We start from the raw sequence: 16,381 nt of genomic DNA, 5'->3' as shown, positions 1-16,381 counted from the left end.
CAATGACGCCTCCTTCTCGGGGGAAATAAGTCAACGGCCGAGGCCAGTTTATCGTCGCGCTCCAAAAATTACATTTAAATAAAAGCGTTTTCAAAAAGCGGAATCCTTCTAGGGCTCACAAATCACACACGCAGACCCTGGCTTATTTACTCACCGGTGCCTGGTACTCACCTCAAACTCTATCTGAATGACTCGCTCGACCGGCGTCAAACCCGCCAAAATAAAACCGCGTTCACTTCCGGTACGGAATTCAACTGGAAACCCTTCGTGACGAGCATACACAAAAGCGTGCATTCACCACCACCCCCTAAAAAAACAATATTATATTTAATAATGAGCTCATAATAAATTAACGATAGCAGAACATCAGATAACAGGCTTATGATGCCATTTCGCGCCTTTATTTTGAAACCCACGTGAATTAAATTCCGGTTTTACATTTAAAATTCTGGCAACTTGTTGACATTTTTTTCTTTCTAGGGAGAAATTGTTGCGCCTGCGTAAATCATGATTCATATTTCCTGATGGAGGGCGTCATACCGTTATGATGACACGTCCGGCGACATAAACAGTCCCTTTGTCATCGTGTAGACTATTGAACACGTGATTTGGCATAAAGTTAAGTGGCAACTGACTTTTCATTTGCAAACTGAATTTAGTCAGAATCAGGAATCCCATCATTTCATTTTTTAAGTCAAGGTCCTGCAAATCGACATAATAGTGCAATTATGTGCAAATATTGTTGAATAAACATTTGAATGACTGATATAACAGGTTACCCTCTATATTTGAAGGAGGGGAGAAGCTGCAACAGGTTGTGTCCAGGGTGTGAAGGGTCCTTTTCTGGACTCTCAAGTAGTTATGTCAGCATATGTCAGTTGATTCTCCTTGGAGAACTAACATCATTATCACAAAAACAAATTAAATGTGAGTTTAATCAATTAGGCCTTTAAAATGCGATAAAATAGGCCAATGACAAAATATCCAAAACAGCCAAAAATAATAATTTGGTACCATATAAAGCCTTAAAGCATCACATCATCATCAACTTCCTGTTCTCAAGGACAAGAATAGACTTTGAGCAAAGAGCCCCCAAAGCTGGATGACTAATAATCAACTGGTTTGTGCAAATTTAATAACACATTTGTTTAACAACATGTACCAATAAAGCATAAGTTATGTTAATATATAATATATATGTTAATATATTTTTCACATTCTCTATCCCTTATTTATGAGTGCCAGTCCTCACCCCTTCCTGTTGTTCTGTAGTCAACTGACTATCACCTGCCCACACACACCTGCCCCTCATTTCCCCTAATTACTCACCTAGTAATATACACCAGTCCTATTATTATGCTTCACAGCCACAGTGGTCCAGCCTTTGTTCACTCTATCTGCCTAATGTCTGCTAATATTCGTTCTGTCTGTTTTTGCTATTTGTCTGCCTTCCTGCTTCCTATTCGGGCACACTTGGCTTTGCTGACTACCTACCTGTTGCCTTTTATTTTTTAACAAAGACCAAGTAAACCGACCATTAACAGCATTTGTATCCGCTCTGTCTGTGCGTCCTGCTTTCAATTTATACAGGCTTGGCATCCTGGAATCAACTATGCAGCACAACATCTGATCATTTCTCATATCATGTTTTATGTCTACAATTATTTTGATTTTTTTAGAGTGAAAAGGAGGGAGAGAGATGGGGACGACATGCCGAAACGGCCGCCAGTTGGATTTGAAGCCAGCGTTAGCCTCGGTACATGCAGAGGCGCTGTTTGTGAACAGGCAAGGCAGGCAACTGCTTGGGGCCCCGAGTTGCCAGGGGGCCCCCGAGACTCGGCCCGAGGGCTGTTTTATGAATGTTTAAAAAATCAATTTGATGCCCGCCGCCGCCGCCACTGCCGCTAAAGACCACAATGGAAGACAGAATTAAAAAAGATACTTTTTTTTTCAACCGACCTCCTCATAAAAATAAAGTGTAAATAAACTAGTTAGTTATTATATGGTTTTTATTGTTCTTGACATTTATATATGCACATTTTGAATATAAAAAACGTTGGTTTCATACATCTTTCGTTGGCGTCAGATTATTTAGAAGATTATTATTGTTATTGTTTAGTCAGAAGGGCCCCACTGAAAATTTTGCTTGGGGCCCCAACAGACTCTAGAATCGCCTCTGGGTACATGGGGCGCCAACTCTACCACTGAGCTATCCAGTGCCCCATGTCTATAAATACTTTTAAACAAGCTGTGCAAAACATACATAACATTCCACAGCAAATACTCCCAATACTTTGGGGGAATTTGGACAGAGAACATCCTCATGTTACTGATAGTATCACCATTTATTCTAGTAGTGGTAGTAATTCCTTTAAAGTAGTGGTACTGGAGCAGGCCTAGCTAAAGTAATTTAAAGTAAATCTCCCACATTTTTGACCGTTTATAATAATGATTTTACAATGTTAATTACATGCACATCAATACAAACAGAGTAAGAGTGACCCCTAGTGGTGATGGGCGGGTATTGAACCCGGCTGTGGTTCACCTGCTAAATGAAGTAATTGCAGATCCTTTCTTTCTTACTTAATGTATTTATTTATATGTGGTTTGATTCTGTCTACGTCACTTTTGGGAGTGTGTGCTGTACATTTTCAGGTTGCACAGATTACAAGGACATCTTTAATCATATGTGATTATATTTTTGTTCGGGGGCGGTGGTTGGGGTTTGGCTCTGTCAATCACTGAGAGGTTGACCGGATTTGTGCACCGCTGCGTCAGTTGAGGAAAAAAAAAACTCCCGACTCTCCGCGGTGTTGATAGGCCAGTTTCTTGTTGATATTCTTGTCAATCTACGAGTCAAAGGGCTTCTGTTCAGCGTTGCTAGCATAACGAGCGGCGCTGCGGACTCCAAACCAGGAAGTCAACCAAGTCCCCGATTAACATCAGCTCAATATTGATATTCATCCATCAACACTGACGCAACGGCATGAGTTCTGCTGCCCCTCCGGTAAGCTACACATAACCGAGCTGCGCTGGGCATGACAACACATTTTTTTTAGCTTGCTAGCTGCTTTAGCCTCATCGTCATTTTTTTTTTTCGGCTAACCGTTAGCCGCCGTGCTAACGCCGTTTGTTGACAACCTCACTGTACCGCAGACATAACAACATACAGAGCGTTAGCTGTAAGCTAGCTGGTCGTCTGTGGGCTCGTGTGGAATCGCTGTGTATTAACGCATTTACCCCGACAGAGGCCAGTTAAAGGCTCGAACTTTGCGAGGAAAATTACAATTAAACATTCTCATTACGCCTTTATAATCCATGACTATTAATATGTATTTAATAATAATACCCCTTTAGCCTACTGTTATAAAACATTAAACAACGCGCATTTAAAATAAGTAAATAATAAAATAAGTTGCGCATAGAAACTAGATATTTATATCTAACATGTACTTACAGAATATACTATTGTTATGCCTTGTAATGCACCATACATTCGTAGTGGGAACTTAAATGTTGTGTACTTTGGGTTGTGGATGGCCCTTTTGATGCTTGTTGTTGTTTTGCAGACTATTGGGGAGTTATTCCTCATCCTCAGTGAGATGGGGTTCTCAGAGGAGCAGATCCAGGCAGCCGTACAGGCGGGGCATTTTTCTGTGTCGGATGCAGCTGAGTGGTGAGTCCTAGCCCCTTTTTTTTAATACAATCTTAAACAGTTGGCATTGATTGTCCAGTGAATCACTTTTGTATGTCTCTGTCATATGTCGACAGGCTCTTGCAGGGTCAGTATCCACGGCACAAGTTGGTCAAGCAGTCATCACAGCCGGCTGAGACGGCATTCGCTGCTTTCAACCCACCCAAAGAGGCAGCAAGCACTTCAGAGACCCATACGTCTCCTTCTGACAGCAGAGGTATGACACCAAGCACTTTGTGTAGGACTGGGTTCACCTTTAAGGATCGGGAGTCACGTTTTGTTTTTTTCTGTTTTTGCTTAAACAGCATCTCCTGCATTGGTGCTGAAACCGTCGCAGTCCGGCGCCCTGTCCCCTGAACCACTACCAGTCGAGTCCCGCATCAAACAGGACAGGGGTGAATTTGAAGAGCAGCAGAGGCAACGTGTTGCTCAGGAGGCCCGAGCAGAGAGAAGACAAAAGAAGCAGGTCAGCATTGCTGAAACGTCTGGTCGCAAACAGTGCCAAATCACCTGGACTGGCACAGAATCAAATATTTTACTGTGTAATCTCAGAAGTAACGTCTTGTCTCTGGCCAACCAGGAGCGCGAGTTGGTGTTGAAGCGGATAGCCGAGGATCGGAGGAGCTTGCAGCAGAAGAACCAGACCAGCGCTGCCACAGAGGCGTCTCCCCCAGGTGGTCAAGGAGGACAGAAGCTTGGAGGAAAGACTCAGACTAATGTGGATAACAACTGCGTCCTCATGGTGAGGCGATGAAGATTTGAATGCCTGCGTGTGATGTAGATAAAGCCAGAATTGCTGATCTCGTGTGTATTTTTTTTGCTGCAGATTCGACTCCCATCTGGCGAGTCCATGCGTGAACGCTTCCCAGCTGACGCTCCCCTGCGAAGCGTCGTGGAGCACATCGCCGGGCGTCACCCCTCCCTACCCTCGTTTTCTCTCCTCCAGGGTTTTCCACGGAAACGCTTCGGGGAAGCTGAGCTCGCTTGTTCACTGCACTCCCTCGGCCTGACACCGAACGCTGCACTGTGCATTCAGACCACTCCACCAGAGACGCCACAGGACCCACCGAGTCCTGCACTACCACCGAGTCCTGCACCACCACCGAGTCCTGCACCACCACCGAGTCCTGCGGGTCCACCGAGTCCTGCAGGTCCACCATCAGCGGGACAGAACGAGCCCTCTCCTTGTGATGTTTGTCCTCAGCCACATATCCCTGTCCTGGAGGGGGCGGGAGGGCAGGACCTTGTTCTGCCGCCTCCACTACCCAACCAGCTGTGGGAGGAGGCGGTGAATTACGCAGGGATACCTGGAGTTGGTCCTTCCCTGATTGGGCCGTCTCACTTCTGGGGTAGGTATTAAATACTATTTTAAATGATTGTAAAACAGCTCCTCCACTTTGCAACTCTATATGCTCAGTTGTTTCAACGAACCAGAGTGTTGGAACATTACTTGAGCATTATGCAAACGGCATTATCTGACATCCCTGTTGCTGTTCAACAGGCCGAGGCCAGAGGTTGGTTCCTGGAAATGTGGAGGACGCTGCAGGCATAGAGGTCGACGATGAACAAGGAGAAGAGGACGAACCACCTCACATGCTCAACGGTACTACTCCCTGTCTCTGGGGTTATGCAGAGACATCATTCCCCCCCTCCCCCTCCTCTTCCTTCATCCACACATCTATTTATTCATCCATGTAAAACCTTTTCTTCTCCAATGCCAGAAACTGAGGCCCCTGGCCTCCTACTTGCAGCTTTTAGAGTAACCATCCAGTTTCATACTGTATGTTACATAAGTTTCCCAACATCTGACCGACTGCCCCAGTAATGTGTGTCATATGTTAGAAAGATTAGGATGGGGAAATATGTAGGTGAATGCCCCTTCCTGTCCAAAATATAGTACACAGGTCAGAACTGCTGAGCCCCACCAGTGAGAACTGAGATCCCAGAGTGCTTATAGCCGGGTGGCCAATCATATCCAGTCTTTCAAAGCACATGGTTGTGATATAGTGTTCTGTATGCCTGCCGGACCAGAGTTAAAAGAGCTCAATCCCAGTTGAAGCTTGTCGGAGGAGAATCAAGGATCCAGAACAGAAGATGTTGGTGCTGATGAGAGGTGTGGGATGTAAAAACAAACGCTCAAGAACGGAAATGCGACTTTTATGGTGTACATCTGAGCTTCATCTCGGTGGTATTGGAAAATCCTTGTGGCTTACAGTTGTTACTTTTTCCCAGGAATGCCGCGGCTGCCGTTCTTTCCGGAGAATCGGATTCGTGGAGAATTTGAGCCAAGGCACCACTGGCCAGAGCAAGGCAATCGACTCAGGTGGGTGTCTAGACAGCATGGCAATAATGCTGTGTGAGAACTGTGATTTAATGCAACTGGTGCAATATTTTTGGCTGGATTACAATTACATTAAATTACTAAATTGGCCTCAAAGACAGTTGTGTTGGTGTGTTTCAGGGAGGCTCCAGAGGAGGACCCAGAGCCTGAGGATGTGAGAGTTCAGGAAGGGCCTGGAGCTGCAGGTCTGGCTGCGGTGGAGCGTCTTCAAAGAGCCGCGCAGCAAGAAGACCCCCGTGCCTCCCAGGGACAACCATCACCCCCTAAAAAACCCTTCAGGGCACCCAGCGTGCCGTCTCTATGTGCCTTGGCAACCCGTGCAACGGTCCACCTCATGACCGGTGAGAAACCACGTAGAATAATCACTGTAGTTTCCCCAATCTTCCAGGAAACTGTGTCTCATTGCTTTGCTCGCTGCCGTCATTCTTGGCCCCGTGTCTCCACTCTCTCAGCTCCCAGCATGCAGTACAGCAGCAGTCTGGCATGCCTCACCCCGGAGCTAGCGGAGCTCCTGCTGAACCACATGTCCCGTGAGAGGCTCCTGCGTCCGCGCACCCTGGAGCTGTTCTTCGGTTGCCCAATACAGAAGTTTGTCCTAAACTGCTACCCTTACTCCACCAATGAGCTCCTGCGACAGTTACGGGCCTTCACAGCACTGAAGCACCTGAGTCTGGTCAACTCGCCTCTCATCACTGGTATAGAATGGATGGTTTTTTCTGGCTTTTCAGATATCAATTTTTCTGTTGGACTTCTGTTATATGTTTGATCAATGTGCTAATTGATTTTAATCTCCAACAGACTCTGGTCTGTCAATCCTGTCCAGCCTGGTCAAACTCCAGCACCTCAACCTGGCCTCCTGTAGCAAACTGACCGACTCCTGTCTGCAGCATATCACAAGTAAGACAATCTGCCCTGTGAACCGCGCTCAGATTGTTACCGGAGGGGAAAAGAATACATTATGTAACACCACTTCATAAGAAATTACAATTACGTGCAAGAATGCCAGACCCCAGCATAAGCTGCTTTGTGCTAAGTACGTGTATTCGGTGCTGAATGGGATTTGCCTTGATGATTTTTGTCACGTATATCAACACGTTGTCCTTCTTCCTGTGTCCACAAGGTTTAAAGAGCCTGTGTTTCCTGTCCCTGGACCAGACCAAAGTGACAGATGCTGGGATGGTACTGTATCTCCAGTCGGCTCCGTCCTGTCTCTCTCAGCTCAGCCTGAACCAAACGGCTGTGACTGAAGCCACGCTGGCAGTCCTGCCCACCTGTGTGCCACAGCTACGGCTCCTCAGCATCAAGCAGACTAAGGTACCCCAGCTCCACTGATCAGGAATCACGCCTGCTAACACAACAGAACAGTTCCTCATTTCTTTGCCTTTGCGGGTGTTGTTCTGCCAGGTCAGGAATGTGTCCGCTTTGGCAGAGCTGTCCAGCTTGCAGACTCTAAACCTGGATGGGACGGGTGTGACGGAAAGCTCTCTGGAGAACCTCGCCACCCACCCTTCCCTGTCTTCCCTCAGTTTGGCGGGAATCTCCGTAGCTGACGGTAATCACGCCCTGCAGATCATCTCGGGTACGTAAATGGATGAAAATTACCAGACAGAGTGAAACAAAGTCTGTCGTGAATCAAGCTCTTAGAGGGGTTTTTTTTTTTTACTTTCCTTCCAGGTCTGAAGTTGACTCAGCTGACCCTCCCTGGACGCCACTCTGTGACAGACAGCGGGCTTTCATTCCTCTCTAAACTATCTCTGATCCTAGAGCTGGATCTGACCGACTACACACAAGTCACAGACCAGGGAGTCAACCAGCTCTCTACCATGAACAGGTCAATCCCACACGCAGGTCATCATAACAGAGGTTTTGGTATGTTCTCAACAGGGATACTGATGGAAGTATTGTGTGTTCAGGTTGAAGAAGCTGTCACTTAGCAACACGCAGGTGACCGACGCAGGACTTCCCTCGCTGCGCGGCCTGCAGGAGCTGCAGGAGCTCTGTTTGGACCGGACAGCAGTCACCAGCCGAGGAGTGTCCGAGCTCATCATCTGTCTGCCGCACCTTCAGGTGATTTCTACCGCCGATATTTCTGTCAGCTGCCCAGCACAAGCTTAGTTTAAGAAATGGTATTAAAATAATATATGCTGCCCTGCAATTTAAACTATTTGCCATAATAAACACAGGTTAACTTATGTCACATATAATACTGGTTTATCTCACCTCACTACTCTTTAATTAAAGGTTAAAAGTGGTTTTCAAAAATACTGTTGTGAAAATGTGATAACCCAGCACCAGTGTGTAGGATTTAGTGGCATCTAGTGGTGAGGTTGCAGATTGCAACCAGCTGAGGACCCCTCTGCTCACCCCTCCCTTTCAGAGCTAAGCGCTCATTCTAAGCTAACAGAAAACTAAAAATTATTATTATTTCCCCCCTTAATCCTAAACACTGGACCTTTTTGATGTGGGACCCAGAAAGGGGGTTGCCAAGTTAAGGTACGGTTAAGTATTCATGACATTATTGATGTTTTTTTTAGGTGTTGGGGTTAGCCAGCACCCAGGTGGGAGACACAGTAATAAGAAGAGGTTTGATCCGCTGCAATCAACTCGTGAAGCTTAATCTCAGCCGCACACGGATCACAGACCACGGTAAGATCAAACTCTGACATCAGTGTCCCGTTCTTCAGCTGACTCCCTTCTTAGTCACAAATCTATGTTGATTCTTATGCTTTCCCTCAGGCCTAAAGTTCCTGAAACACATGCATCTGGCTCAGGTGAACCTGGAATGCACCGGCGTGAGTCTGATGGGTATCGCGAGCCTCCTCTCTTCCACCAACATCAGCAGCATTCGGGCCAGCAACACTCGCGTCATTCCTCCTGATGATGTCTCAGATGAGGAGTGGGAAGCCCAGTGAGCAGCGATACCTTCGGCTGGTCCACGCATACTGTAGATGAGTGCTGCGGTCCCCCATGTCGCCCCTGAAGCACGCCGCCGTCGGGATTCTCCGAGATGCAGCGTAACCGAAACACTCCTATTTTGCACTGTTTCAACTGCAGCTAGTGTCACTAATCTGTCAATCACACACGCTACCAATTTGAAACCTTAAATCAGAGCCTGGCGTTAAAAAAAAAAAGTTAACATATCAGAATTAATCTGCATTAACTTGCATACACTGCAGCCCTTTGGGGAAAAAAACCCACCCGACAAAACGTTAAAGCTTTACCTGCAGCATTATAGGTTGGAGATTATCAGTTTATGCTGATTGGCACCATTTGTTGATTCCAATGTGACATCACACAGCATGTATTTTCAGACTGTAATGACTATTGGCCTCATGTTTGAATTAAATGAAAATCTCAATAAGTCAATTTAGCTAAATGTGGTTGAAGATTTTTTTTGAAGGATGTGAAGTCAGATAATGTCTTCCAAAAACCAGTCTATTAAAATTGAGTTGGAATGATCAGAATACATTTCAAACTAGGATGTTTATTAGAATGAGTACACTTTTTTTTTTAATATCCTGCTCTATATCTGGATCCATGACGTTACATGATTGATCGCGACATCGTTTTCTTGTGACACCAATTTGTTAAAACGAGAAATGTTTAAAATGGGATAAGGTCGTACTTTATAACAGGTTTCCCCATTTAAAGAGTTGATTTATGTAGTTTTAACAAGTTTCCTGTTGGAACAAAAACATGTTCTGTAATTCAAACGAGAAAAATGTTAAAACATGTAAAAGGTCTCGTTTAAATTGATTTTATGAGAAACTGAACATGTAGTCGTCCTGGAAACAAAATGAGGCGTAACTTTAAAGCTGTTTGCAACAGAAACCATCTGATTTTATGACTAAGCTAACACCTGTATGGGTGTAACCATGAGTCATTTTTTTAAGAGCATATGCTTGGTGATTCATTGGATTTTTTTTTAAATGGCTGTTGTATTAGTTATGCCAAGAAATGCCACTATCTTTTCAGACAACCCAGCAATTTTAAGTTGACATGGAAGGCAGAGTGAGCAGCAGCAACACGGTGTAGAGACTAAGAGGAGGATCTATGCAGCCATGGGGCTCACAGGCCAGAATCCAAAGCAAACCTATTTTACTCGTCACGTTTTGTCCTCTTGTTTACAGAGATGTAAAATAGTTTATTTTCCCTAAAAGGCTTTTGATTTTTGGATACAAGCACTGTATTCGTTAAGTGTAAAATGAATAATAAAACCTTCTGAATCTAAATATGCTGTTCTGTTTATTCAGACAAACCTTTATTGCATTACATTGTTAAATAAGGAACTGTTTAAGAACTGCTCTTTTACACAGAAAAAAAAAAAAAAAGAAGTCAACTTTTAAATATCATAAAATATGACCTAAAAGCTGATGCATAAATGATGGGATAAAACAGAACATTTCGGAAAAATAAAACTTTTCTATGAAGACAGCACAATGGAATGCATTCCAAAATGCACTGAGATGCTTCGGGTGAATCAGCCAATCAGAGTGCAGCCTGAGGTGAAAGGAGAGAGGGGTGGGGGGTGGGGGTGGTGATCGGGTCAGGTACGGCACTGTCAAACCGAGATGGAAATACAGTACAACATGTACAAGAGACGTGTCCAATAAGATGTATAAGAGATTGTTTCAGTTCTAGTTACGACATTTCCTGTGTAAACCCTGCTCATTGCGTCAGGAGCTGGCAGGTCAAATCCATGATACAAGATAAAGGAGTGACTCAGTATGACGTTCCTTCAGATGTCATGCGCTTGCTGCTTTTGGATCTTTGATTTTAAGTGCTCCTTGTACGCCAGGATGTCCCTATTCCACTTTGTGATGGTTTGATTCTCGCAAACCCAGATCTCCTGAGCCACCTGGAAAAAAATAAGATCACACACACAAGTTAAATGCTGCACCCATTTACAGCCATATGTCAAATTAATCCATTGAATGATTGATATTTACCTGTTGAATTAGCCTGAAGTCGTGGCTAACTAGCATCATGCCGCCGTCAAACTCATTGACGGCTTCTGCCAACGCGTCAATGGTCTCGATATCCAAGTGATTGGTGGGCTCGTCGAGGAACAACATGTGAGGGTTCTGCCAGGCCAGCCAGGCAAAACACACCCGGCACTTTTGGCCATCTGACAAGTTCCTGATAGGACTGACCTGCAAAGAAAGTCAAGTGTAAAATAACAGCTGCAGAAAGACAAATAAAACACAAGCCCTTTCCCATTTGATATTATCTGGAAGAGAGCCCCAATCCTACCTGCTGCTTCCCCGTCAGTCCGTAGCGCCCAATGATCTTCCTCATCTCCTCCTTCTCTTTGATATCAGGGTAACACTTCATCATGTACTCCAAAGGAGACAAGTCCAGCTCCAGCTGCTCTGTTAGATGCTGTAAGATGAGCAGATAGACAGGAAACATTTAGTTTAACAGCAGATATATGTTCTGGGAAAGACTGCTCCCATGTCTGGCACAGCATGGTTTTAGCCCTGAATCAGATGGAGCCTTTTAAGATCACAAATGCTCTAGGGTTGTTGAAGTCTAGATACAATGAAACATGCCTTATTACCCTTTTAGATCACATAGTCGCGTTGTGAAGTGATTTAACAGAAGAGTAGGTGGAATCTGTATTTACATTAATAATTCAAATTTCTTATTACAAAACATTAAGTATCCTTAGCTAAACTAGTGGCAACCAATTTCAACCATTAATATGACAATCAACCTGCAACATTTAGCAACAAGGCAGGTGTTGAGCAAGGCATGACAGTCGTCTGTAGCTCTATATGAGCTACAGTTTAAGTCTACCCACTTCTTAGCAGTTCAATCAAATACAAAAAGAGTCTCATAACTGTGCACCACTCAAATAATCCATTTCAGTGGGACTTTAAAAAGTCTGTACCTACCTAGGTATAATATATCATTTGAGAGTTTATTTACCAGACTTATGCATCCTAACAAACCCATTGCTAGTGGACTACATTTACCATCAGTGCCGATCAGATACACACATAAAAAGTAGTGTATTTTTTTAAACATGCAAGCATATAGCGTAGCCGTCAACAGGCTCAGTGTTTTACCTGGTGATATCTGCCAATCTTGACGTGAGAATGTTTGCGGATCATGCCATCAGTGGGTAGGAGCTACAAAGAGGAAAAAAAGAGAATGATCTTGAAAACCGACACTGCAGGTTGTTGTGAAATAACAATGGGGAAACAACACTGTGCCTACCTCTCCCATCAGCAGCTTCAGCAGGGTGGACTTCCCTGCTCCGTTGGGGCCCACCAGAGCCACTCGGGTATCCAAGTCAATACCAAACTCCAGGTTTCTATATATGTGCGGCTATAGGAAACATTAACAGATGAGTGAGACTAAGAAATACATCGATGTGGGTGAACAAAGCTGTACTCACTATATTAACTATACTTACTGTGTTGTCACTGTACTTGAAGCTCACATTCTGAACCATGATAACCGGAGGAGGAATCTTCCCACAGGGAGGAAAAACAAATGACAGAGTCTGTGGGAGACAGAAGCAGATGTTATACCACAATATTCATGTGACCTCAAAATGCATCTCAAAAGTCTGAAAACCACCGTCCTGAAGGATACTGAAAGTAGTTTCCCCAACTGTATTCGTACCTTGTCATTCACAACTTTTTCAGTCAGGCCTGAGGCCACCATCTTCTGCAGTGTTTTCTCTTTGCTCTGTGCCTGTCGTGCCAGCTTTGCAGAGCCATGACCAAACCTGGCAATGTAATTCTAGAGGAGAGCGATGTAAAAAAGAACAATGAGTACAAGTCTTGATTCAGGCCAATGAAAGCCAGAATAATGATTGCTTGTAAAATTTAACATGTGAATGCCGTTAAAAGAGAGAGAAAAAAGGTTTTATAACATTTCCAAAGCATGTTGTGACTTTCACAGTGGCCACAAAAACCTTAAGGATGGTCATTTATTAAAATGTTGTCCAAAGTCAACCAGGGATGAGTTTGCTTGCTGAATATTCTTGTCAAACTATGCATTCTGTGCAGTGAAAACAATCCACCACATTCTCTCCGTCCTGTACCTTCATGTGTGTTATCTGGTCCTGTTCCCAGTTGAAGCGCTTCATCTGGTTCTCTTCCAGCTCCTCTCTGGTCTTCACATACTGGTCATAGTTACCCTTAAAGCAGAAATAGATTTGCCCAGTCATCCAACAGGGGCAGCACATACACATAATTAGTAACAGCCTACTAAGCATGATGAGGTCACATATAGCAGAGGATTCAAGACTCTTTAATATGTTCTAAGGGATGGCGAGGCCGTTTCCAGTGGTTTCTACAAAGTGGTCTTACCGTGTAGTATTTCAGTTTTCTCTGATGGAGGTGGATGATATTGGTGCACACACCGTTCAGGAAGTCTTGAGAGTGTGAGATGAGCACGAGGATTCGCTTGAACCTGACAACAAGAAGCAGAATGAGCTGCACGTATCGGACGGTTTGGACTCGTTTAAAATGAGGAAGCAGGGGGGGTGAACTTACGAACTGAGCTCCTCCTCCAACCACACACAAGCATCCAGATCCAAGTGGTTAGTCGGCTCATCCAGCAGCAGCATGAAGGGCTTGATGAACAGGGCTCTGGACAAATATAGGATAGTCATTAAAATTTAATTTAGGAGGAAACTTTATAAATGTGAAACTTGTGGGGTTTTTTTCATGTATATTTTAACCACTCTTTAGTTTTACAGTCGTATTGTCCTCTTGTGTTTCTGAAGCTTGTGTTTAATAATACAATTAAGGAAGTTATATGGACTTAATCTCTTCCATGGATGTTGCCTTTTATGATTGCCGAATAATTAGCTTCCACAGTTCGGCTTAGAAAATGGCAGCAAAACATGGAGCGCTCCACCAAAAACATATCTTCATAGTAGCCCTGAATATAGTATTTTACTATTCAAAGAAGATTAATCAGAGTACTACACTGTTCAAATTCAAACCTATGCAGACACAAAAAGGAAGTCAACGGTATAACACTAAGTACTTTGTTTACCTGGCCAGAGCAACACGCATCCTCCATCCTCCACTGAAGTCCTTCAGTTTCTTCTGCTGCATAGCAGCAGTGAAACCCAAACCATGGAGGATCCGGGAGGCTCGCACCTCCGCCTTGTCTGCATCCAGCTCCTCCAGACGTTCATACAGCTCCATCAGCTTCTCACACTCGGCTAAGAAGGTGCAAAAAAAAAAAAAAAGAAAAAAGAAGGAATTTACTATTAAACGTCAATGAATAAAGCTAGAGTAAAATTATGTGTGATTCAGCTTTCCTAGTCTTTGCTTCAAGTCCAGTCAGATACACTCCCACTAGGGTGTGCCTCTGTAACAATACATCTCCCCTCTCAAAGTATTGCTTGGTACAGCACATTTAACTCACAGTCCTCATGGGCAAGTCTCTCTGCCTCCTTCTCCAGCATAATCCTCTGTTCATCCACCTCCATGACACAGTGAAGTGCAGTCTTCTCACTGGGGGCCATCTCCCGGGTCAAGTGGTAAATATCGATGTGCTCTGGGATGGGGATCTCACGATGCCCGATGGCTGACAACAGCATAGATTTTCCTGGAATATACAAGTAGTTAAAACATTAATTTTGCTCAAAGGATTTTTTATTTCACATTCTAAAAAGGGGGACTGCTGTAAATGGGCAAATGTAGTGACTGAAGTGTATATATGTGTTGAAAGAGTAGCTTTGAGGATGTCCATGTTCCAAAAACAAAGGGATACCGACTAGTAGTATCATGTGCCAGGAGAAAGCGTTTACCTGTGCCGTTGAGGCCGATGAGACCATAGCGTCTGCCGGAGTTGAGCTCCAGGCTGGTGTCTGCTAGCAGCTCTTGACCATGGAAGGTGAGGGACAGGCTGGCAACGTGGACATCAGTGCTGTTGGGGTGTGAGGCCAAAACACCTGTCACTGCCCGTGCCTCCGTCTTCGCCAGCTCAAACTCATCCAGCTCCTTTGTCAAACTGAGAATACCTATAAAACCAAAATCCCGTTCACCATTTTGCTTACATTTCAAGCTGGACATGAACCTATTTGACAGAATAATGAGTTCAAATGTGGCAAATTAACAAGCAGACATACTTGAAGATGTTTCCCAGGAATGATACCATCCCTAATAAATAACAACCACACCTTTCAACAACATGTATTCAAAGATCAGGCCTCCTCTCACCATTGCTCTCGGCTCCATTAAGCTGGGCCTCCGCTTGTTCGCCCTCCTCACCCTCATCAGTTTTCTTGGTACGCTGGCGGGCTTTGGCAGCCTCCTTCTTCTTTGCTGCCTTCTTCTTGGCTAAGTCGGATGGCATGGTTGTGAAAGGCTATTCAACAGCAGGAAATAAGAAAGAAGAATATAGATCAACACGTATTCTCCAATAATACCATTTTATGTATGTAACCATACCCTGATTATATATTGTTAGAGGGTTTGAGAATTTTATGATAGTCCGGTTAGTACAATGAGTGGCTAACGCTTACAAACTGTGCCGGTAGGGGAAGAACATTCGCCGATTAACGAGTATAAAAAAAATGCCGGTAACGTTAAGTGAAACTCGTGGTGTAACTCCAACTTACAGCTGACTTTGAGGAAGGGCTGACGCGATTAGAGGCCTAACTTTACCGGCAACGTTACAGCCTACATAGCGGTGATGATGATGACAATGGTGACCGCGACGGCATTTTGCTTCCATTCCAGTCCCACCTGCTCGCACGTTGGGTTCGTCCCATTATAGAGCCCCGAAGCCTAACTGTTAGAAGCTAACGGTAGCGGATGCCGCTATCGATACCGGTAGATGTGTCACTTCCGATGGAATTGGTCGACGACAGCACCGAAACTGTCGTGTTCGACGTTTATAACAGGATGTCACACACACGGGATAAACGTATACATTTTGGTAAACTAGCCGCAGGCTGCGTTACCGTTAGCTCTCTGGCTAAGCTAACAACGGCGGCTAGCTACAGCTGACAGGCCTGAGCCGCTAATGCTAAAGCTAACCTGACGCAAGGCCCAACTAGCTACGACAAGCTATGAAAGCGGACAACTCGGCGTTTAACGTTTCTCTTTCAAACGTATTATTTACTGTAAACAAATAAAACAGTGTCTCCCATTCGAGCCGACGTTGACAGGCGCTGTAAGTATCTCTCTTACCTAGATAATGTGTAACGGGTCTCTGGAGCACACCGATGTCTCGTGTCCACTTTTTGCCGGGTGGATGTAGCCGCACGCAACACCGCCAGACGGACCATATATGGTCAAAAGGGGCGGTGAGAACGGATGTTACCGCCCCCTGTCGTGGGACTGCAGTAAAAAAAACCTTTAGGCTTA

At 44.6% G+C, this 16,381-nt stretch overlaps 2 protein-coding genes across 2 annotated transcripts; one reads left to right on the top strand and one right to left on the bottom strand.

The window, feature by feature from the left end:
* Positions 1-2,840: 2,840 nt before the first annotated feature.
* LOC311028803 (uncharacterized protein) lies at positions 2,841-10,617 on the top strand. The gene is made up of 17 exons (XM_084033587.1): positions 2,841-3,007; positions 3,570-3,676; positions 3,772-3,911; positions 4,000-4,160; positions 4,275-4,436; positions 4,521-5,043; positions 5,196-5,297; positions 5,927-6,017; positions 6,156-6,376; positions 6,488-6,730; positions 6,834-6,932; positions 7,156-7,349; positions 7,440-7,614; positions 7,710-7,866; positions 7,949-8,102; positions 8,570-8,681; positions 8,772-10,617. The coding sequence occupies exons 1-17, from the start codon at positions 2,987-2,989 to the stop codon at positions 8,945-8,947; spliced, it is 2,838 nt and encodes a 945-aa protein (XP_083889713.1). The 5' UTR covers positions 2,841-2,986; the 3' UTR covers positions 8,948-10,617.
* Positions 10,618-10,768: 151 nt separating this feature from the next.
* Positions 10,769-16,344, bottom strand: abcf2b (ATP-binding cassette, sub-family F (GCN20), member 2b). Its single transcript, XM_084033589.1, has 15 exons — positions 16,205-16,344; positions 15,230-15,377; positions 14,818-15,030; positions 14,433-14,615; positions 14,055-14,226; positions 13,547-13,642; positions 13,361-13,463; positions 13,093-13,188; positions 12,669-12,788; positions 12,457-12,546; positions 12,258-12,368; positions 12,107-12,169; positions 11,289-11,417; positions 10,985-11,188; positions 10,769-10,893 (listed from the first exon to the last, which is right to left on the bottom strand). The coding sequence occupies exons 2-15, from the start codon at positions 15,363-15,365 to the stop codon at positions 10,774-10,776; spliced, it is 1,836 nt and encodes a 611-aa protein (XP_083889715.1). The 5' UTR covers positions 15,366-15,377; positions 16,205-16,344; the 3' UTR covers positions 10,769-10,773.
* Between the last annotated feature and the right edge of the window lie 37 nt (positions 16,345-16,381).

The sequence above is a fragment of the Eutrigla gurnardus genome (genome assembly GCF_963514095.1).
Source record: "Eutrigla gurnardus genome assembly, chromosome: 18".
NCBI classification, from domain to species: domain Eukaryota; kingdom Metazoa; phylum Chordata; class Actinopteri; order Perciformes; family Triglidae; genus Eutrigla; species Eutrigla gurnardus.
Note: the sequence above shows the minus strand (reverse complement) of the source record. Positions and strands in the feature narration are given on the sequence as shown.

Excerpts from the sequence above, each read along its gene's own strand:
- LOC311028803 (XM_084033587.1), top strand. The coding sequence starts at position 2,987 with ATGAGTTCTGCTGCCCCTCCG. Across the intron at positions 3,008-3,569 it reads TGAGTTCTGCTGCCCCTCCG|ACTATTGGGGAGTTATTCCT; the intron begins GTAAGCTACACA and ends GTTGTTTTGCAG. Across the intron at positions 8,103-8,569 it reads TCTGTCTGCCGCACCTTCAG|GTGTTGGGGTTAGCCAGCAC; the intron begins GTGATTTCTACC and ends TGTTTTTTTTAG.
- abcf2b (XM_084033589.1), bottom strand. The coding sequence starts at position 15,365 with ATGCCATCCGACTTAGCCAAGAAGAAGGCAGCAAAGAAGAAGGAGGCT. Across the intron at positions 12,369-12,456 it reads TCAAGTACAGTGACAACACA|CCGCACATATATAGAAACCT; the intron begins GTAAGTATAGTT and ends TGTTTCCTATAG. Across the intron at positions 11,189-11,288 it reads GACTGACGGGGAAGCAGCAG|GTCAGTCCTATCAGGAACTT; the intron begins GTAGGATTGGGG and ends CTTTCTTTGCAG.